This window comes from Panthera pardus, unplaced genomic scaffold, assembly GCF_024362965.1.
Source record: "Panthera pardus isolate Hobbes unplaced genomic scaffold, ASM2436296v1 HiC_scaffold_6, whole genome shotgun sequence".
In the NCBI taxonomy this organism is placed as follows: Eukaryota; Metazoa; Chordata; class Mammalia; order Carnivora; family Felidae; genus Panthera; species Panthera pardus.
Window position 1 is genome coordinate 48455128 of NW_026526991.1, and position 19443 is coordinate 48474570.

The 19443-nt window shown below is 41.7% G+C and overlaps 1 protein-coding gene and 2 long non-coding RNA genes across 4 annotated transcripts in view; 2 read left to right on the top strand and 1 right to left on the bottom strand.

Moving 5' to 3' along the window:
• The window catches only part of LOC109270475 (uncharacterized), a 154720-nt gene extending 139013 nt beyond the window's left edge, over window positions 1–15707 (bottom strand). The window contains exons 1-2 of the long non-coding RNA XR_002081546.2: window positions 15593–15707; window positions 11656–11708 (exon numbers count right to left, since the gene is read on the bottom strand). This is a non-coding gene — a long non-coding RNA (uncharacterized LOC109270475). The remainder of the gene's footprint in view (window positions 1–11655; window positions 11709–15592) is intronic.
• Window positions 11039–14740, top strand: LOC109270477 (uncharacterized). Its single transcript, XR_002081553.2, has 3 exons — window positions 11039–11188; window positions 11306–11515; window positions 14648–14740. It is a non-coding gene; the product is annotated as an uncharacterized LOC109270477 (long non-coding RNA).
• A 253-nt stretch (window positions 15708–15960) lies between the features above and the next one.
• The window catches only part of MDM1 (Mdm1 nuclear protein), a 34145-nt gene continuing 30662 nt past the window's right edge, over window positions 15961–19443 (top strand). For both annotated transcript variants that reach the window (XM_019455040.2, XM_019455041.2), the window contains exons 1-2: window positions 15961–16099; window positions 17132–17246. In XM_019455040.2, the coding sequence (XP_019310585.1) occupies window positions 16082–16099; window positions 17132–17246 (133 nt within the window). In that variant the 5' untranslated portion in view covers window positions 15961–16081. The remainder of the gene's footprint in view (window positions 16100–17131; window positions 17247–19443) is intronic.

Below are 19443 nucleotides of genomic sequence, written 5' to 3' on the forward strand. Positions count from 1 at the left end.
ACTAATCTTATTCCCATTTTATAAAGGATGAGAGGTAAATATAACCCCAAGTTTATACAGCTAAACACAAGTCATCTGATTCCAGTGCTTATGCCAGACCACCACTTTGCTTAGATACTCTTAGAAGTCCAAACTCTGATAGAAACCAAAGACCAAAATGAACAGTTGGGAGTCATCCACACAGGGGTATTCATTGCAGTTATGGGAATGATGAGCTTTCTGAGGGAGAAAGAATGCAGATAGGAGAGCAGATGGCCAAAAATGAATCCTGGGGGAGGCCCCATGAGAAGTCAACCACAGGGAATGGTGCAGAGTCCCAGCCAGGGTACACAGATCAGAGAACAGGCTATGAGCTTGGCCTTGAAAGGACTGGTTTAGAGAGGGATCTGGAGAAGGAAATCACGGTTAAGGAGAGAAAGCTTTATCAGAGACCAGAGGGGGAAGCAACCAAGTTTTTCAGGGAAATGAGGAAGAAAGAACAAGGTAGTCAAATAAAGGGTTTGTATTTCTTTTTGTCTTTTTTTCCAAAATAAGAGGGACCTATTCCTCAAGAAGCTAGAGGAAAGGGGGAGAAGGCAATGTGGAAAATGCAAGCAATATATGTGGGGAAGGAAAGATCCTGCAGGAGTCACAAAAGGGGAATTTCAATGGCTTTTACTTCAGCTGTGAGGAGAGGACTATTGTACTGTCACGTCTCAGGGTTAGAAATGGACTTTAAAGTCTGGTTACTTGTCTGGCCCTTGAGATAGATGCGTTGTATTCAGGAGGATCAACTTGAATATGCATTTCCCCCTAAATTTATTTATTTAGCAAAGAGATACATGTGACATCTCCACTTGTAGATCTTGTAGGCATCTCACAATTATTAAGTCTGAAATGACCCCTCATTTCCTTTGCCTCTGGTCCTTACATGCACACCTTGCAACTAAGTTTCCCCTTCTATCCTTCTCATTGTTTAGGCTGAAAACTTTGGTTTCATCCTTCACTTTTCTCTTTCTCTCATATATGGCATCTAATTAATTCATCAGCAAGTCTTGTATACTCTTTGAGATTTATCAATAATCTGATAATTTCTCACTATCTCCACTCATACCACCCTTACTCTAAGCCACTGATAACATTTGCTTGCACCAGTGTGGTCCCCCTGCTCCTGTCTCACCTCCTTACAGTCTACCTTCCTCAAGAAGCAAGGGTAGTTCTTTAACAACAGCGTCCAGAACGCTGCAGTGGATTTTCATCTGTCTTGGAATAAAATCCAAAGTCCTTGCCATGACCTACAAGGTCATCACCTACCATTTCCCCACAAGCTTCCACTGCTCCAGCCACAGAGGCATTCTTGAACAAGCCAAGGATTTTTTTTTTTTTTGTCTCACGGCCTTCACATATGCTTTTCCCCTATGCCTTGATTCATTCATTTAACAAATGTGACTATGATAGTTGGGATACATTAGTAAACAAGGCCAACAAGGAAACTGCTTTTGCTGGGCTTACATTTCCAGCATGTCTGTATCTCTCACTCCCTCTGCTCAATTGTCACCTTACCAGAGAGGCCTTCCCTGACTCCCTGGCCTAAAATCTCACCATCTCATTATTCCATATTCCTTTATCCAGGTTTATTTTCCTTAATGACACCTATCACCATCTGACACACGTCACTATTTGTCTATGACCTGTCTCTCCTAGTAGGATGCAAGCTCTTGGTAAGGACTTTGTTTTCATCCTTGCTGTAGTTCTAGAATAGGGCCTAGCACATAAAAGGTGTTTTCAGATATTTGCTGAATAATTAATACATATGATTTTATTTTAGAAACTCATTTCAGTTCTGGGAAGATTTCTTGAAAAAATTTTTAAAAATTTCTCTCTCTACATTTTTTTCCTGTTTTTTTTTTCTTCTATAAACTCCAATTATAATGTCAGCTTTTGGACCTCCTCAATGACTGTTGATTTTTATTGTCTTTTCTTTCTTTTTGATTTAATTTCCAGGAGATGGCTTCAACTTTATTTTATAACTCCCATATGGCATTTTAAGATTCTGCTATAATATTTTTAGTTGCTAAGAGTTCTTTTATGCTGTCCCATTGTTCCTATTATATTGGTATAATCATTTTACTTACAAGCTGGACCTAATAGGGTCATGCCGAAACCAACTTCATTCTTTCCTGTTTGTCCCTGTTAGATCCCATTCTTGCATACAGTCTTGGCATCCAAACTTTTTCAGTTACTCATAGATAGGGAAAAAAATCCCTTGGTTACTTATAGTCACAAGAACAGCCTCTGGTTGGGGTTTGTAAAGTTCCCTTGTAGTATAAAACTCCAACCCAGTTCTATTTTCCTTTCCTTCTGCCCCTTCTCCCCCCAAATGTGCCCAGCTGGAGACACACACATACTTCTCTGCTTGCTTGTTTTACTTTGTCTGTCTCCTCTTCCCTATTTTGCAGGGCCAGGCTCAGAGGAGAGGAGATTAATGAAAAAGACTTTTTGTGGCTTGTGTAGCCTGTAATCTGATGATTTCCTCTGCGGTGGCAGGTGCACAATTGCTGGCTCTTCCCCCTGAGGGATGTTTTGGAGGTGTGCCCACTAAGGGCCTCTGACTGCAGCTCTCCTGATGTGGGCGGGGCTCCACCTCAAGAGCCACCAAGATCTCACCCTCAGCACCTGGACCTCTGACAGTCCACCTGCGGGTCACATTTCCCCTCCAGGCTATACTCATAGGTTGGAGCTCCCTCCCAGCTGTCCAACTTGGCCCACAAGGAAACTTTTTTTTTTTTTTTTCCCTACTGTGGGCAGAAGTGTAGTTGTTCCTAATGCACTCACTTCTTGTCATTCTGCCAATAAACCAGCAATTCTACCTGGAATCTTTCACCATTGTCTCCAGGCTGGAATTAGATAATAGCCATTCTGTTTCACAAAGTCCAAGAAACATTTGTCGAGCTCTTCAAATGTTCCCTTGAAACTCTTCTCACTCAGCTTGGGGTAGTGGAAAACATATTCTTCCCTCTCTCCCAAAAGGAGGGTTCAAGGTGTCATTGTGTTGGGCACAGTATGTAGAAAAGATGGGAGAATTAAGGAGTGCAGGGATTAATTTTTCTCCAACCAGAGGAAGAAATGAGACTTCTCAATGGTGTAGCTCCTAAGCTGTGGAACACCTGATACCTCGGGCAGCAGAAATGTCCCAGCTTGGCCCCAAAGGAGACTTGCATCCCTGACACATCACTTTAGTTCTGATATCTGTATCTCTTAACCACAGTGTTCTAGACTAGTTGAAACCTCTGCCTCTGGTACTCATGGAGATAGGAAATAATGTTAAATATTATGACAGATAATCAGTATTTATAGATTTTGAAGGGCCATTAAACAACAGTTGTTAAAAGTATGATCAAGAGAATCAGACAGACTTGGGTTTGAGTTTTAGCTCTGCCACCTATTAACATGTGACCTCAGGCAAGTTTATTGAACATCTCAGCATTTTAACTGCCAAAAAAAAAATGTTAACAGTAACACTTGTTTCCTAGATATTAGAGTTGTCTGTGTGCTGCACTGCCTGATGGTAATTTGACACCATCAGCATTACTCCTATCTAAGGTTGGGAACAACCTTTCCCAAAATCTCCTTTCCTACGTGGTTCCAGGTTGGAGTTTGTGAAAGAGACTTTGAGTTTGTGACTTACGCAAGACTTGGAGGGCAAAAGTGAAGGGAGACCAATGTTTCTGGAATAATAGTTGCTACAGCTCATCAAGGCCTCACAGCCCTCTCTGTGAGCCCTCACTCCGTAGCTATGGCAGGAATTTTGGACATACCCCAGGAGCTGAGTCTCTCCATCCACACTCTAGTGCTCTAGACTCACACATCAGTGACTCTCCACAGCTCTGGCTGCCACCTTCTAGACCTTAAACCCTCCAGGCCTTCTCATATTTATGTAAGCTGTCATTTCTTTAAAAAATTTTTAAATAATGTTTATCTTATTTTTGAAAGAGAGACAGAGTGTGAGTGGTGGAAGGGCTGAGAGAGGAAGACACAGAATCTGAAGGAGGCTCCAGGCTCTGAGCTGTCAGCACAGAGCCCAAAGCAGGGCTTGAACCCATGAACCAGGAGATCATGACCTGAGCTGAAGTCGGATGCTTAACTGACTAAACCACCCAAGCACCCCCCCTGTAAGCTGTCATTTCTATATGAAGCCCCTTATTCCTGTACCATTTACAGTGGCCCTGTTTTCCTGATTAAACCATTCTGGCACAACATATATAGGCTTAGGACATGTAACAAGCACTCAACAAATATTAGACAATAACAATAGTAATAAGTAATAGTAAAAAATAAGTAACAAGAAAAGGTATTGTTCATAATAAATTAGAGACTAGTTAGTAATGTTAGGCTGCGTGAGTTCCACTGTTTAGGAAAAACAACGATGAAGAGTGGTACAAAATGGTACAAAAGGGGGCGCCTGGGTGGCTCAGTCGGTTAAGCGTCCGACTTCGGCTCAGGTCACGATCTCACTGTCCGTGAGTTTGAGCCCTGCGTCAGGCTCTGTGCTGACTGCTCAGAGCCTGGAGCCTGTTTCAGATTCTGTGTATCCCTCTCTCTCTGACCCTCCCTCGTTCATGCTCTGTCTCTCTCTGTCTCAAAAATAAATAAACGTTAAAAAAAAAAATTAAAAAAAAAACAAAAAAAAACAAAAAATGGTACAAAAGGAGATCATTCTTAACACCTAATACCAGGAACTACTAACATTTCTGTAATGTTCCTCAATTCACGAAGCATTTGCACATATTTCACTGCACTGGGCTAAGCTGAAGCATATATTGGAAATGGACACTTGTTTTCTTAACAATAAAAGCCCATGTTCAAGAGAACATCATGATTCAAATAACAAAGCAGCTTATGTTACATTGACTTGAAACATGGATTTGTTCCAGAGTTTTCTCTCATCACAAGAGAATGGAGTTGCCCTCTGGCTCATGTGCCCTCCAGTGTTATGGGATCACCAAGAAGAAGTAACAAACCCTAACAGCTGTCCATATAGTGGAAAGTTTAGCTTTCCAATCAATTTACTGAACACACACTTCATGACATGTACACTTGCTATTGTGCCGTATGGTAATCAGGCATAAATGGTAGCAGCCAGTTTATAAATGACTGTAAATGGAATCAATTTTAGGGAGTCAATATTTTTTTCTTTTCTTGGTTCACTAGTGTTGACAATATTTTTTTTCACATATTACTTTTTAATTTATTTTTTTTAATTTACATCCAAATTAGTTAGCATATACTGCAACAATGATTTCAGGAGTAGATTCCTTAATGCCCCTTACCCAGTTAGCCCATCCCCCTCCTAAAACTCCTCCAGTAACCTTATGTTTGTTCTCCATATTTAAGAGTCTCTTATGTTTTGTCCCCCTCCCTGTTTTTACATTCTTTTTGCTTCCCTTCCCTTATGTTCATCTATTCTGTGTCCTAAAGTCCTCATATGAGTGAAGTCATATGATACTTGTCTTTCTATGACTAATTTCACTTAGCATAATACCCTCTATTTCCATCCACGTGGTTGCAAACGGCAAGATTTCATTCTTTTTGACTGCCGAGTAATACTCCATTACATATGTATATATATTATATGTATAATTTATAATATATATTTACTTATATATTTTTAATATATAATTAATTGTGCAATAATATATAATAGTGCAATTGCTGGGTCATAGGGTAGTTCTATTTTTCATTTTTTCAGAAACCTCCATACTGTTTTCCAGAGAGGCTGTACCAGTTTGCAGTCCCACCAGCAGTGCAAAGGAGATCCTCTTTCTCCGCATCCTCACCAATGTCTGTTGTTGCCTGAGTTGTTAATGTTAACCATTCTGACAGGTGTAAGGTGGTATCTCATTGTGGTTTTGATTTGTATCTCCCTGATGATGAGTGATGTCAAGCATCTTTTCATGTGTCAGTTGGCCATCTGGATGTCTTCTTTGGAGAAGTGTCTATTCATGTCTCTTGCCCATTTCTTCACTGGATTATTTGTTTTTTGGTGTCGAGTTTAATAAGTTCTTTACAGATTTTGGATACTAACCCTTTATCTGATATATCATTTGCAAATATCTTCTCCAATTCTGTCAGTTGCCTTTTAGTTTTGCTGATTGTTTCCTTTGCTGTGCAGAAACTTTTTATTTTGATGAGGTCCCAGTAGTTCATTTTTGCTGTTGTTTCCCTTGCCTCTGGAGATGTGTTGAGTAAGAAGTTGCTGCAGCCAAGATCAAAGAGGTTTTTTTGCCTGCTTTCTCCTCGAGGATTTTGATGGCTTCCTGTCTTACATTCAGGCCTTTTATCCATTTTGAGTTTATTTTTGTGTATGGTGTAAGAAAGTGGTCCAGGTTCATTCTTCTGCAGGTCGCTGTCCAGTTTTCCCAGCACCACTTGCTGAAGAGACTGTCTTTATTCCATTGGATATTCTTTCCTGCTTTGTCAAAGATTAGTTGGCCACACATTGGTGGGTCCATTTCTGGGTTCTCTATTCTGTTCCATTGATCTGAGTGTCTGTTTTTGTGCCAGTACCATACTGTCTTGATGATTACAGCTTTGTAATACAGCTTGAAGTCTGGGATTGTGATGCCTCCTGCTTTGGTTTTCTTTTTCAAGATTGCTTTGGCTATTTGGGGTCTTTTCTGGTTCCTTACAAATTTTAGGATTATTTGTTCTATCTCTGTGAAGAATGATGGTGTTATTTTGATAGGGATTGCATTGAATATGTAGATTGCTTTGGGTAGTATGGACATTTTAACAATATTTGTTCTTCCTATCCAGGAGCATGGAATCTTTTTCCATTTTTGTGTGTCTTCTTCAATTTCTTTCATAAGCTTTCTATAGTTTTCAGTGTATAGATTTTTCACCTCTTTGGTTAGATTTATTCCTAGGTATTTTATGTTTTTTGGTGCAATTGTAAGTAGGATCGATCCCTTGATTCCTCTTTCTGTTGCTTCATTGTTGTTGTATAGGAATGCAACTGATTTCTGTGCATTGATTTTATATCCTGCAACTTTGCTGAATTCATGAATCAGTTCTAGCAGTTTTTTGGTGGAATCTTTTGGGTTTTCCATATAGAGTGTCATGTCATCTGCAGAGAGTGAAAGTTTGACCTCCTCCTGGCCAATTTGGATGCCTTTTATTTCTTTGTGTTGTCTGATCGCTGAGGCTAAGACTTCCAATACTACGTTAAATAACAGTGGTGAGAGTGGGCATCCCTGTCTTGTTCCTGACCTTAGGGGGAAAGCTCTCAGTTTTCCCCATTGAGGATGATATTAGCATTGGGTCTTTCATATATGGCTTTTATGATCTCAAGGTATGATCCTTCTATCCCTATTTTCTTGAGGGTTTTTATCAAGAAAGGATGCTGTATTTTGTCAAATGCTTTCTCTGCATGTATTGAGAGGATCATATGGTTCGTGTCCTTTCTGTTATTGACATGATGAATCACATTTATTGTTTTGAGGATATTGAACCAGCCCTGTATTCCAGGTATAAATCCCACTTGGTTGTGGTGAATATTTTTTTTAATGTATTGTTGGATCCAGTTGGGTAATCTCTTGCTGAGGATTTTTGCATCCATGTTCATCAGGGAAATTGGTCTATAGTTCTTTTTAGTGGGGGTCTCTGTCTGGTTTTGGAATCAAGGTAATGCTGGCTTCATAGAAAGAGTTTGGAAGTTTTCCTTCTATTTCTAATTTTTGGAATAGCTTCAAGAGAATAGGTGTTAACTCTTCCTTAAATGTTCGGTAGAATTCCCCTGGAAGGCCAACTGCCCCTGGACTCTTGTTTTTTGGGAGATTTTTGATAATTCAGTTTCTTTACTGGTTATGGGTGACAATATTTTTTAATGTGGGTTTTATACACCTTGAGGTAAAAAGGCAAGTTCTAGGCCAATTCCTCAGGTCCAATTCCTTTTCCCCTCGCTCCCCTCTAAGGTCAGGATTCCTGTGCTCCTCTCCAGCCCCAACTCCCACCCTTCCTTTGCCTGGGAAATTCACAAGCAGAATGTCCTGCTGGCCCCTGTATCTGGCTTTCCTAACCATTAGCATGGCACCAACACCACCAGATTCTCTGGAAGCACAAGGCTGTGGATGCCCTAATGCAGGTGCAAAGTGAACCACAACATGGTAAGATAGAGGAGACAGCCTAGGGAAGGGAAAGGGTACAGTGAGATTCAGGCCCAGTGTTTTGTCTCTGGGAGTTCTGAACCAGAACTAAGGGTACCAGTGCTGACAGGGACCCTCCTTCACTCTTGAAGATTTGGGGACTAAAACTCTAACAGCTGCATTGAGACTGGCTCCCAATAGGAACAGAGATATTTTTGCCTATGGCTTCAAATACGTGTTGTTTGTTAGGAACATTGATTGCTTAGTAGGAACATGCTTATGGTGATACACTTGTCCATGTTCCACTTTAGGGAAGGATAGTTGCCTCCTGTCTGTGTGCTATACTGTGACCTCCACTGGAGGGAGCTGCCTTACCCAAGGTCATGCTCTTTCTAGGGAAGCCCATTATATAGCCCAGCACAGGGCATGTCTCACAGGCTCTTTTAGTTCTGGACTCCCCATGGGGTTAGTTGAGGTTGTCAGGCCTGCTTTAAACCTGACTTCTACCCAGTCCTGCTCCCTTGCCCTCCCTTCCACAGATGTTGATCCCAAGGGCCTTCGGTAATAAACATTCAACACCTTCAACTTCATCTCAGGGTCCATTTCTTTCTCACAGAGCCCAGCCTGTAAGACTCTGTTTCCATGTCACCAATATTTGTCCACATCTCTATTTTGCAGTTGTCTCCTCTGCCATTCTCTTTGACCTCACCAATTTATACCTGGTTTATCCATTTACTGTCATTTTATAGTGTTTTAAGAGGGAATAGAGATAAATGCAAATATGTAACCTACCATTGTATTGGTCAGAGTTAAGCTGCAGAGAACATAACTAATTCAGCTATTTAAAGCAGAGAGGGTATTTTCAGGGTATTCAGTGTTGAGGCAGATTTACTGAAAAAATAGACCTAAATTTTCATTCCTCCTCTATAATGTGACTTTGTGACTCCTCCCATCAAGGGTTGACTCTGTTTCCCTACTCTTTTTTTTTTTTTAAGTTTATGTATTTTGAGAGAGAAACAGAGAGAGCAGGAGCAGAGGAGAGGCAGAGAGAGAAGGAGAGAGAGAATCCCAACCTTGCACTGTCAGTGCGAAGCCCGATGTGGGGCTTGAACTCACAAACCGTGAGATCACGACCTGAGCCAAGACCAAGAGTCAGATGCTTAACCGACTGAGCCACCCCTGTTTCCCTAGTCTTAAATGTGGGTTGGCTGTTTGGCTTGCTTTGGTCAATGGAATGTGGTAGAAGTGATAAGTGATGGTGTGCTGGTTCTAAACCTAATCCTCAAGAGACCTTGCACACTTTGCTCTCCCTCTTGGTACCCTCCTATCCCATGAGAATAATCCAGGATGACCTGCTGGAAGGTGAGGGAGCAATGATGAGTTTTCCTACTTGAGGTCGTTGGAGACCAGCCAGCTTCTAGTTTACCCACCAAATAACCACTGAGCAAGCTCAGTGAGGTCAGCCAAGCTCAACCTAGGCTACTAGAACTGGCCAACTGACCCAGAGAGTCATGAGCAATACTAAATGGTTATTGTTTTAAGCCACTCCTTTTGGGGGTGTTTGTTATACAGTATTATTGTGGCAATAGATGACTGACACAAAGTGCCTTACAGAATCCTTGGGAATGCAGAAGAGTAAATTCTAGAAGAGACAGAATAGACTCACTAATGTCAGGAAGTTGTAGAACCAGGAAATTCAATGCTAAGTTAATAATAAGCCACCTCTCTAAGCCCTGGCTCCAGAAATCTGTCACTGCTGTGGTGACCAGGAAGCTGCTGATAGAGCTACCTTTTCATAACCATGCTATTGCTGCTACCGCCATAACTTACTGCTGCTACCGCCATAACCACAACAGTTGCTTATGCTTTGTCTTTCTTTCTCCCATCTAATTCAATTTATGCAAGTGCTTCTCATCAGCAAAATGTAAGTTACACCTGACCATCAGCTGCAAAGGGGTCTAGTGTCAAAGGGACTTTAGCTTTCCAGCTTCTGCAGTGCATGAGAAGGAGGCTGGAATGGATTTGGAGTGTCAGCCTCAGTATCTGCCACAGCTATGATTAACTCAAATGAAAAGGATTCCTAAAACTTATTCTGTAAGTTGTGCTCCATGATATTGAAACAATTTCTTTAAATTCATTGTGCAGTATTTTACAATTGGCATATCACTATACTGTCAAACATTATTAATTCAATTACTGGAAGCTGAGAGAATGAACCACATATACTAAGATTTTATGAACTCATTGCTCCAGCAAAACCCAAATGAATGTTTTAAGGGAATCAACAATTATTAAGTCACTAAGGAGAGGAAAACTGATTTATGTTCTGAAAAATTCTTAGTCCCTTATTGGTATTTGATATAGCGTTACTAATAGAACAGTGATTTCAGTAGGAATAATGGCAGGCATTTGGTCTTGACCTGAAGTTATTAAGGTGCCTATATACTACATGATAAAAGAATATTTCAAAATTTATTTTGGAGTAGGGTAGAGATTTAGAAGGTTCTCAGGAAGATAGTGGATAGTGTCCTCTGGTCTGACCTTAAGACATGACACCTGGTTTTAAGTGGTCAGAGAATTAATGCTTCCAAATCTACAGAGTTAGTGATTCCAGAAAAGTCTGTGTCCTTGTGGATACTTTCCTAGCGATGGTGACTTAGGACAATAATCACTGATGAAAAGGGAAGGCAATTTTTTGATAACAAAATCATCAACAGTGAAGGCGTTAAAATGAAAAGAATTATGTGCCTTCAAATTTTGTTCTCTGTGTCTTGTTCAGTGGAGGCACAACATGTTATTATGGTATGTGAGGCTTGCAGTGACTTATGCCTTACTAAGAATTACTTTCTTTATTCAGTCATGGCCTTGTATGGCTAGAAGTCCCTCAGGCTCACCAAAAAAAAAAAAAAAAAAAAAAAAAAAAAAAGGAAAAAAAGTTCATGTTGTCAAGAGAACCTGGAGTCCCTCCAAAAGGTGCCCCATTGATTCAAAAGCCAGACACTTCTTTGTCAACAAAGGCATCCCACAGCGAAAAGTCTGGAGGATAAATTGCACTTGGCTCATCGGTAAGTCTTAATCACACACCCTGTTTATTTGATTCTTACTGAAACTAATGTGAAGTATCAGCAATTTTGCTTCTGAAACAGAATCCATTGATTTAATTTTGTCATTTTTCTTTTCAGTCGTGTAATCAGAAATTCATTCATGTGAGGAAAAAGCAGTTAAAACTTATGGAAAAATGCCAAAGAAAGTGGCTGTCTGACTGATTGCTTTTTGGCAGAGGCTGAGATCAAGATTTACCAAGGAAAGCCCACGTATACGACCCAAGAGGAAGTTACAGAGCTCAAGAGCATTACTAAGCCTGGAAACTGGAATTTCAGTTACCTTGCAAGGTATTTCAGAAAAAATCACATATATGCAAACATAAGGCTGATGCATCACTGTGTTGATTGTAGGGTGGTTTCTAAAACAGCTTTACTCTGATTTCTAAAGCAGCCAGGGAAAATAAGATGACAGAGAGCAAGTAACTTACCTTTTTGAGACCCAATCTTGAGCAAATGTTAGTTCTGGCCTGGATTCAGCTACCTAGGACAGAACAAAAGAGAAAGTGAAAGGTTCTCTCGATCAGGTGTTTCCCAGGATGGAACTTAAAAGCAGCTCTCTTATCCTGTCTGCTCTTCAGTCTGCAGGCTTGGATCAAACTTTCTGGCACTAGATTTAAAAGCATCTTCAGAATACCAGAGTGCTCACATTTAGCCCCTTTCTTGAATCCTTCTTTCTATCATTTCCTGTGTTCTTTGTGTGTATGTCTGTTCCTTCATTCAACTGTAATCAGATTTGAAACGGGCTGTATCTTACTCTTCTTTGTATCTTCTTTCTTCAACCCTTTGATAGTATTTTGCTTATATGCAGTATATTTTTGTTTGTAAAATAAAAATATGGTTAGAGGCACATATAGATTCAACACAAATACAAGTTTGAATACAAATACAAATTCTCCAATGTTTCAATTGCTGCTTTGAAAATGATAGGAGATTGTTAGGTTTGTGGAGTGATTGACTTCTTGTTTTTAATTTAATGGGTAATATATTTGTATTTCAAGTGCAAATAAAAGTTGTTTTTAAAGGATTTTGATATATTTTTGTCTCTAAAAGAGAAAACAGACCTATTGCAATATATGTAAATCAAAGTAAATCTAGAAAGAGTCAAAGGCGTTATTTCATGCGAAGAGAATAGTTGTAGTAGCTATCAATACCTTAGAGTCTCCATATATTTATAAGCTGTATGAAATGTTCTTCATCTTCATAGCTGCTATAATGGAGTTGGACTTATGAGTGAGGGAAAAAGTGTCTGTGAATGATAACATCATTTTTCTTCTTTCTTTTGTCTTTCTTTTATGCCAACTGATGGTATATTATACACACCTGTAACTTGCCTTTTTTTTTGAACTCCTTCCATGTTAGCTCATTAAAAAAAAATGCTTCTTTCTTTTAAAGGGTTTGATAGGTAGAAGTTACTGAGTTACTGTCTTTCACTTTCAATCTTACCTTTTGGGCTGTGCAGATCCTTTGGGTCCTGCTGACTAACTCCCTCTAGGTCTGCTAAGAGAGGACACTAGAGACCAGAATGCCTGCTTTCACTCGCTTTTTGCTCTCAGCAGCACCTTAATGATGACTGTTTTCTCCATAGTAGTAGTTGGTTCAGTCTCTAACTTTTTCTTTTCTTTCTTTCTTTCTTTCTTTCTTTCTTTCTTTCTTTCCTTTCTTTCTTTCTTTCTCTTGCTCTCTCTCTTCCTTCCTTCCTTCCCTCCCTTTCTGTCATTCCCAGGGGCAGCTTCACTTTGTTCCCTGAGGCACCAGTACCAGCTGGGCAGAGGTCTCACCCACTCCCTGAGGCCTCTAGGGCAAACCTCTGTGTTTCAGTAACATCAACATTTCCCTTTGCTTTTCCAACCTCAGGGGTGTGAGCTGCTTTCTGGAATTACTATCCTGTTTCTCCTTTTAGCTTTTCAAAGTTCTCTAGTAACTCATTAACCAATAGTTTATATTAAGCTTTCTTTTTGGAAATGCCTCTGGTAGTTTCAGTTTTCCCAGCCAGACCCTGATGGATATAACACTTGACACCAGAAGCGGGTCCGACCCACCTGGACCTGCTGGGGTGGAAGCCCTAGGGAGCAGAGCGGCCTGCACTGTCATCTGGGCCTGCTGCATAGCCTGTTCTTGCTCTGGGCCCTGGAGGAAACACAATACATCTAACTAGTCCCCTGCAGATGGACATTTAAGTTGTTTCCAATACAGTAAACAACCTTCAACAGATAATTTTCACATATGGGCAAGTATATTTGTAAGATAAAGTTATAAAAGTAGAATTGCTGGGTCAAAGGACTGCAAAATTGTCCTTCATTAGAGGTGGTACCAATTTAATCTCCCACAGATAATTAAGAGAAATCTATTTGCATGAGAAACAGAGACATCAACAAAGGGAAGAGGGAGCCAGGTATGACACCCTGGTCCTAGGAAGAGAGGCTTGGCTGTGGAAGGGAGAAGCTCATCTAGAATAGAAGGTCATAGAATGACACAGAATGAAACCTATCACTTGAGGATTACTTTCTGGCCCAGACTCCATGGAATTCCCTTTGGAGAGAGGGAAGGCTGAAATACAAATGGAAAAACCCTCCAGGACACTTTGACACTCACTTAATAGAGGGTAACACAAAAAGGAGACGGAGGTGCCTTGTCACAGATCACCAGCAGGACTGGGCAGTCGGAGGATGCTTCATGCCGTGACCAGTGGAGGCTCAGTACTCAGCACTTGTGGCTGTGGTGGCCAGCAGCAAGAGTGACACATGCAGATGTGTGGCTACTGAAATGAGAGGCAGTGTTGCCCTGCGTACTGTATGTAGTAGCTGTAAGCACATGTGAGACACCTCCCGGGACTCCCCCAAACACTTGGGTGGAACTTTGTAGGTGCTGGGTCTGCTTCTTGCAGTAGTAGAGAGTGGAAAAGCTGGTAAAACACAAGCTATAGGCTCATATACTAAGGTTGTCCCTTTTTGTATGTCTACGTCTTTGCCTCATAAACTTGAGGAGGCTTTCATTTAAGAATAGCAAAGTACTCTTCTTCCTGGAGTCCCTTTAGCACCTCTCAGCCAACCCCGGTTGTGATTCCGTTATTTTTCCCATCTGCCGCTCTTGTCCTTTATTCCCTTCTCAGCAGAGCCCTACTGCAGTTACCATGGTCCTTGTTTAGCAGACAGGCTACATTCTACATGCCTGCTTTTATTGACTTCGCCTCAGCCTTCTGTCCTAACAAAGCTGTATATACAACCAGAGCTGTGTTTTTCCTACTCTGTGCAATCTGGACTGTTTTCCTCAAGAGGACCTTCAGTTTATGTTCTGCTGTGTCTTGTTGGTGCCATTCTCAATTTACACGACAGAGATGCTGTCATCACCAATTAACATTTATCAAGGGCCCCCTGGATGCATGGCCACATAGGGGCTAATTTAATATTCTCTTTGTTTCAGGTATCAGGTGGCTCTTTCAAATGAATTTTTAAGTATCTCAGTGATGATGAAGAAGAACAGAGACATCAATTAGGATTCAGGAAGACAAGTCTTGATGCTTAGAGCATCAAGGATTGCTATTAATATTTGAAAGTTTAAAAGAGGGTATACTTTTCTTTAGTCAACAAATGACAAAAGTAAAGGCACTATTTTCATTGTTCCTGGAAGAAGCTGGGCAGTATTCCATTCAGACATCAGCCCTGTGATCGTCCCGTTTTCCTCTTTATTTCAGTCCTTCTAATCTCCAAGGGTGAGTCCGAATATTTCTTCCTGAGGCTTCTTCTAATCATCTCTGCCCTTAAGGACAACTCCCTCCTCCAACTCCTGTAGCCCTTATCATCATACCTGCCATTTGAAAATTTAGCACAATGATACATTATACATTATTGAATAAATATATGTTCATTCTCTGCAAGTATGTTAGAGAACTGTCAGGACAATTTATTTCTTTCCCAGCACAGTGTTCTGTCAATGGGAGAATCTCAAAAAATACTTACTGATGATGATGGCAAGTCTATTGAAATCAGATGCAATTTTATTTTTTTAAATGAATGAGAGGAGAGACAACGCTGAAGCTTTAGAAGCTGAGACTCACAAGCATCATTAATGTTTTCTAATATTAAGAGCTATATATACTTTTTTTTTTTTGCGGGGGCGGGGTAGTGGGAGGCAAAAACATCACTGAAAGTAAGCAGTTTATCTTTCAAGAGTAAATAAAATTTTTTTTTTTTTTTGGCCTGCCTAAGCAATACTTCTTTTTAGCCTATTCCTTTTGATGCGACAGTAAGTGATGTAACATGGCTGTCAGTTGTAGGACCTGATATTCAGGAGAACAGACCTGAACATTCTCATTTCAGAAAAAGAAAACATTTCGGTTTCGTCACAGACTTGGAATTAAGAACACACCTTCATGTTTTCTGACGTCACGAAACCGGCCCAGCGAGGCCGGTAACATACGAATCCCACCGGCAGGTACACCCACAGCCACACAACGACCCTCAATACCAGCAGCCGCTGAACTCTCCCCAGGACAAAGCTCCCGCGGGGCCCCACCCACCCGGTTCCGGGAGCCTCATTGGCCAGTCTTCCGCCCGCCATTTCTGTTAGTCGTCGGGATTTGTCACGGGAGGCGGGCGTCCCCCATTCGGGCACTGATTGGTCGAATCTTAATGACGGCAAGAAGTTCTCGGGGTCTCTATTGGTTCTTAAACCTCAGAATGGGCGGAGAAAGGCAGAGCGTAGGGGCTCAAGGAGGGAAGCGCGGAGTGCGCCGGCGCGTAGTCGGGGACGCCAGGCTGAGGATTTTGCTAGGGAACCGACTGTTGTCGCCCCGCCCCCTCGGGGCTTTTTGTCCCGTTAACTGTCGGAGTGGCGGGGGCTCTAGCGCCGAGCGACATGCCGGTGCGCTTCAAGGTGAGGCCGTGGTCTCCAGATCCGAAGTCTGCTGGGGGGGGGGGGGCGGGGGGAGTCGCGGCTGGGCGGGTGCCGGCACGGGGGCCGCGCTGGCTTTCTGCGCGGCGCTCCTGGGCCCCGCAATGCCTGTCAGCTCCCGAGCCTGCTTGCCAAGATCCTGAGGGATGCTTGTCTCCTCCACCTAGCTCCCTCTCCGCTCACACACATTTCCGAGTTGCAGTATGGAGGCGTTTGGTGGTGTTGAGAGAGATTGATTTTGGAGGGCACAGGGGAGTGGTGATGGAAGGAGGGCGCTTTGTAAAGGGATCTAAGGTGGCTTCAGATTGGAACACCTGTAGCCCATCTCACATCTCAGCCTTTTACCCTCCGCCCCCTACCTGCCCTTTAAAACTTTAAAGTGCCTATGTCTTTTAAAGGATCGAGAAATGGGACCCTGGCTAGGTAAAGATAGGGTGTAAGAAATATACAGTTTTCATATTGTGCGTAAGTTTCAGGTAGGTGGTAGGGGTCAGGGTCAGGCACCTATCAGCATAACAGTTGACCACATCCTTCCACAAACCCTGTTTTATTCTTTTATCTTAAGGGCTTGTATCCAGAATGGGATGGGAATTCGTCTTTGGTTGACTTTACAACATTTCGAGAGGTACTAGGCCTAATACCTGATACTGTGTACTCATTGCCAGCGTAATCAGTAAGGATAATTATAGCGATGGGGATTTAGATTGTCACCTGTTATCAGACAAGAGCTCAGGCTTTGGAATCAGACAACCAGCAAAAAGGTAGCTGCTCAGGGAGTCGGATTCCTGCCAGCATCTGCCTCAAGTGGTTGTGAGGATTAAAGGATAGAAGACGTGTGAACTGCTTAGCACAGGGCTGGGTAAATATTAGTTGTTATTAGGGAGCTCTTCTGTGTTTATCAATCTCCAGGCTTTCAACTCTTTTCATGGTTCCGAAATTATTTTACTGATGTCTTTTTTTTTTAAAACAATGTCCATTAATTGCGTTGTACTTAAATTTTATTTTGTATCTCAGGGGCTGAGTGAATACCAGAGAAACTTTCTGTGGAAAAAGTCATATTTGTCAGAGTCCTATAATCCCTCGGTGGGGAGAAGGTACCCATGGGCTGGACTTAGATCGGATCAATTAGGTAAGCTGAACAAACTAATAGTCGTTGTAACTTAAGTAAAGCTTGGGGTTAAGTTTGCAAAAATGATTAAGAATTGTGAAGCATTGTTCCATTGGTCTGGTTGACATATTTGTTTAACAGCTATTTACTGAGGGCTTGCTATAGGCCAGGACTATTCCCAGCTTCTAGGGACATAGCCTTGAATCAGACAAAGACCCTTAATTGTGGGCAAAAAAAGTAAACAAGTAACTCAATAAATAAACTAGGGGACTTCAAGTTGTTATAGGCTAGCATATAGATAACTTGAGGGAGGGGTGGGTTGGAGGGAAGCCACTTTAGCTTCAGTGGTCAAGAAAGGCCTTTCTGAGGAGTCATACTTGAGCTGAGATGGGATGGCTGAGAGCAGTCAAGCCTGGGGAGGTGTTCTCCCAAGGTCTTGAGGAAGGGAAACTTAGATTAAGTAGCTTGCCCAAAGTTCATAGCTAGTAAGTGGCAAAACCATGATGTGAAATCAAATCTGTTTTGTTGAAAGCCCATGAGTTCAGAGGCTGTATTTTTGTCATCACACATGTTTCCTCCTGGTATCCCAGGGAAGTCAGCCCTAGGCCAGGGTTTCCCAGAGAATGGTGCAGAGGAAAAGAAACAGAGTGACTTTATCCTACCTGCCTGTTTCACTGGCCCTCACTAGAATAGAAGATCTCGAAGAGCAAGGGCTCTGGTTGTCTTCCTGCCTAGTAGATGACATTTCCTCCAGTGCTTATGCAAACCAGTGTTTGAATGAATGAACGTGAGTTTGGACCTCCATTAGCTTTGATCTTGGGAAAATTTGACCTGTTTTACCAGGTGGGGTTTAGGAAGCCCATTGCACAGGATTGCTGGGAGGGATTAAATGAGATATTCCTTGTTAAGGGGCAGGTGCATATATACAGGTGAGTGCTTGGGGCCTCACATGTGAGCATGCTTTATGCATGGTATGTATGTCCCTCAAATATTAGATATTTGAAGCCAAGAAAAGAAAAGACGTATGAGAAATAAGCATAATTTTCCCAAGCCTGGGAAATTAGTAAAATGAGGAGAGGGTTTCTGGGATTAGATTTGGAGAAAAAAGGGAAAAGTGGGCTAGAGTCAGTGGCTCTTGGTTCCTCTAAAGCATCAGGATCCTTTGCCCAGAGCCTGACTTCAAACACTGGATGTCTCTGCTTCTTGGGCAAGATGGTGCTCAGTCCTCCAAATGACTCGAAATTCTACAAATTTGAGGCTCTATTAGATTAATACAAAATAAATCTTAAAGTATATATATCCCACTGATGGCCTGTTATGATACTACGGAATTGGTTAACCAGAGTGTTGTGCATATAACATTGTAGCTTAGATCAGTTACATTTGAGGGTGGGTATGTTGAGACAAGACTGGGAGCAAAGCCACTTTAGAGTATGGTACATTATGAAAGCAGGAATGGTCTAGGGGAGGTATGTGAATGGGAAACAATTAGATTAGGGGGAGGGGCAGAGTGAGAACTTCAGAAAGGCAGGTGGGAGGAATAACAGCCATTTTACCTAGGACTGGCTGGGTGTTCTGTTAACAGTGTATTTTTTCCCCTTAGTGTATTTTTGCTGGTGCTCAGAGATTATGGCAGACCACTTGAGAATCTTCCCCTTTCATTTTGCTCTTCTACCAGAAGCCTCTCTGTGTTAGAACAGAGAGAAGTCTAGAGCAATGGTCTTCAAATTTTTGCTTTCATATCCCTTAAAAGTATTTAGAAAGTCTTTGCATCCTTTCACATTTTTTTAATGTTTATTTATTTTCGAGAGAGAGAGCGAGAGAGAGCGCATGAGCAAGTGCACGTGTGCGAGCGGGGAGGGGCAGAGAGAGAGTGGGACAGAGGATCCAAAGTGGGCTCTGTGCTGACAGCAGAGAGCCCTATGTGGGGCTCGAACTTGTGAACCGTGAGTTCATGACCTGAGCCAAAGTCGGTGCTTAACCAACTGAGCCATCTAGGTGGCCCTCACATTTTTAAGTTGACATTTAATTTTTTTTATCATAAGTGTAACAAATTCAGTTTGTAACAAAGTGAAATCAAAGGATGTGATTTCTGGCATATGGAATATCATGCATATGTTTCACTTACGTTCTGTTAAAACTTTGGAGCAGCCAATATAGCTGATTCACTTTACGGTAAATGTTCATCATATAAGTGGTAAAGTCAGTCCTCATTGGC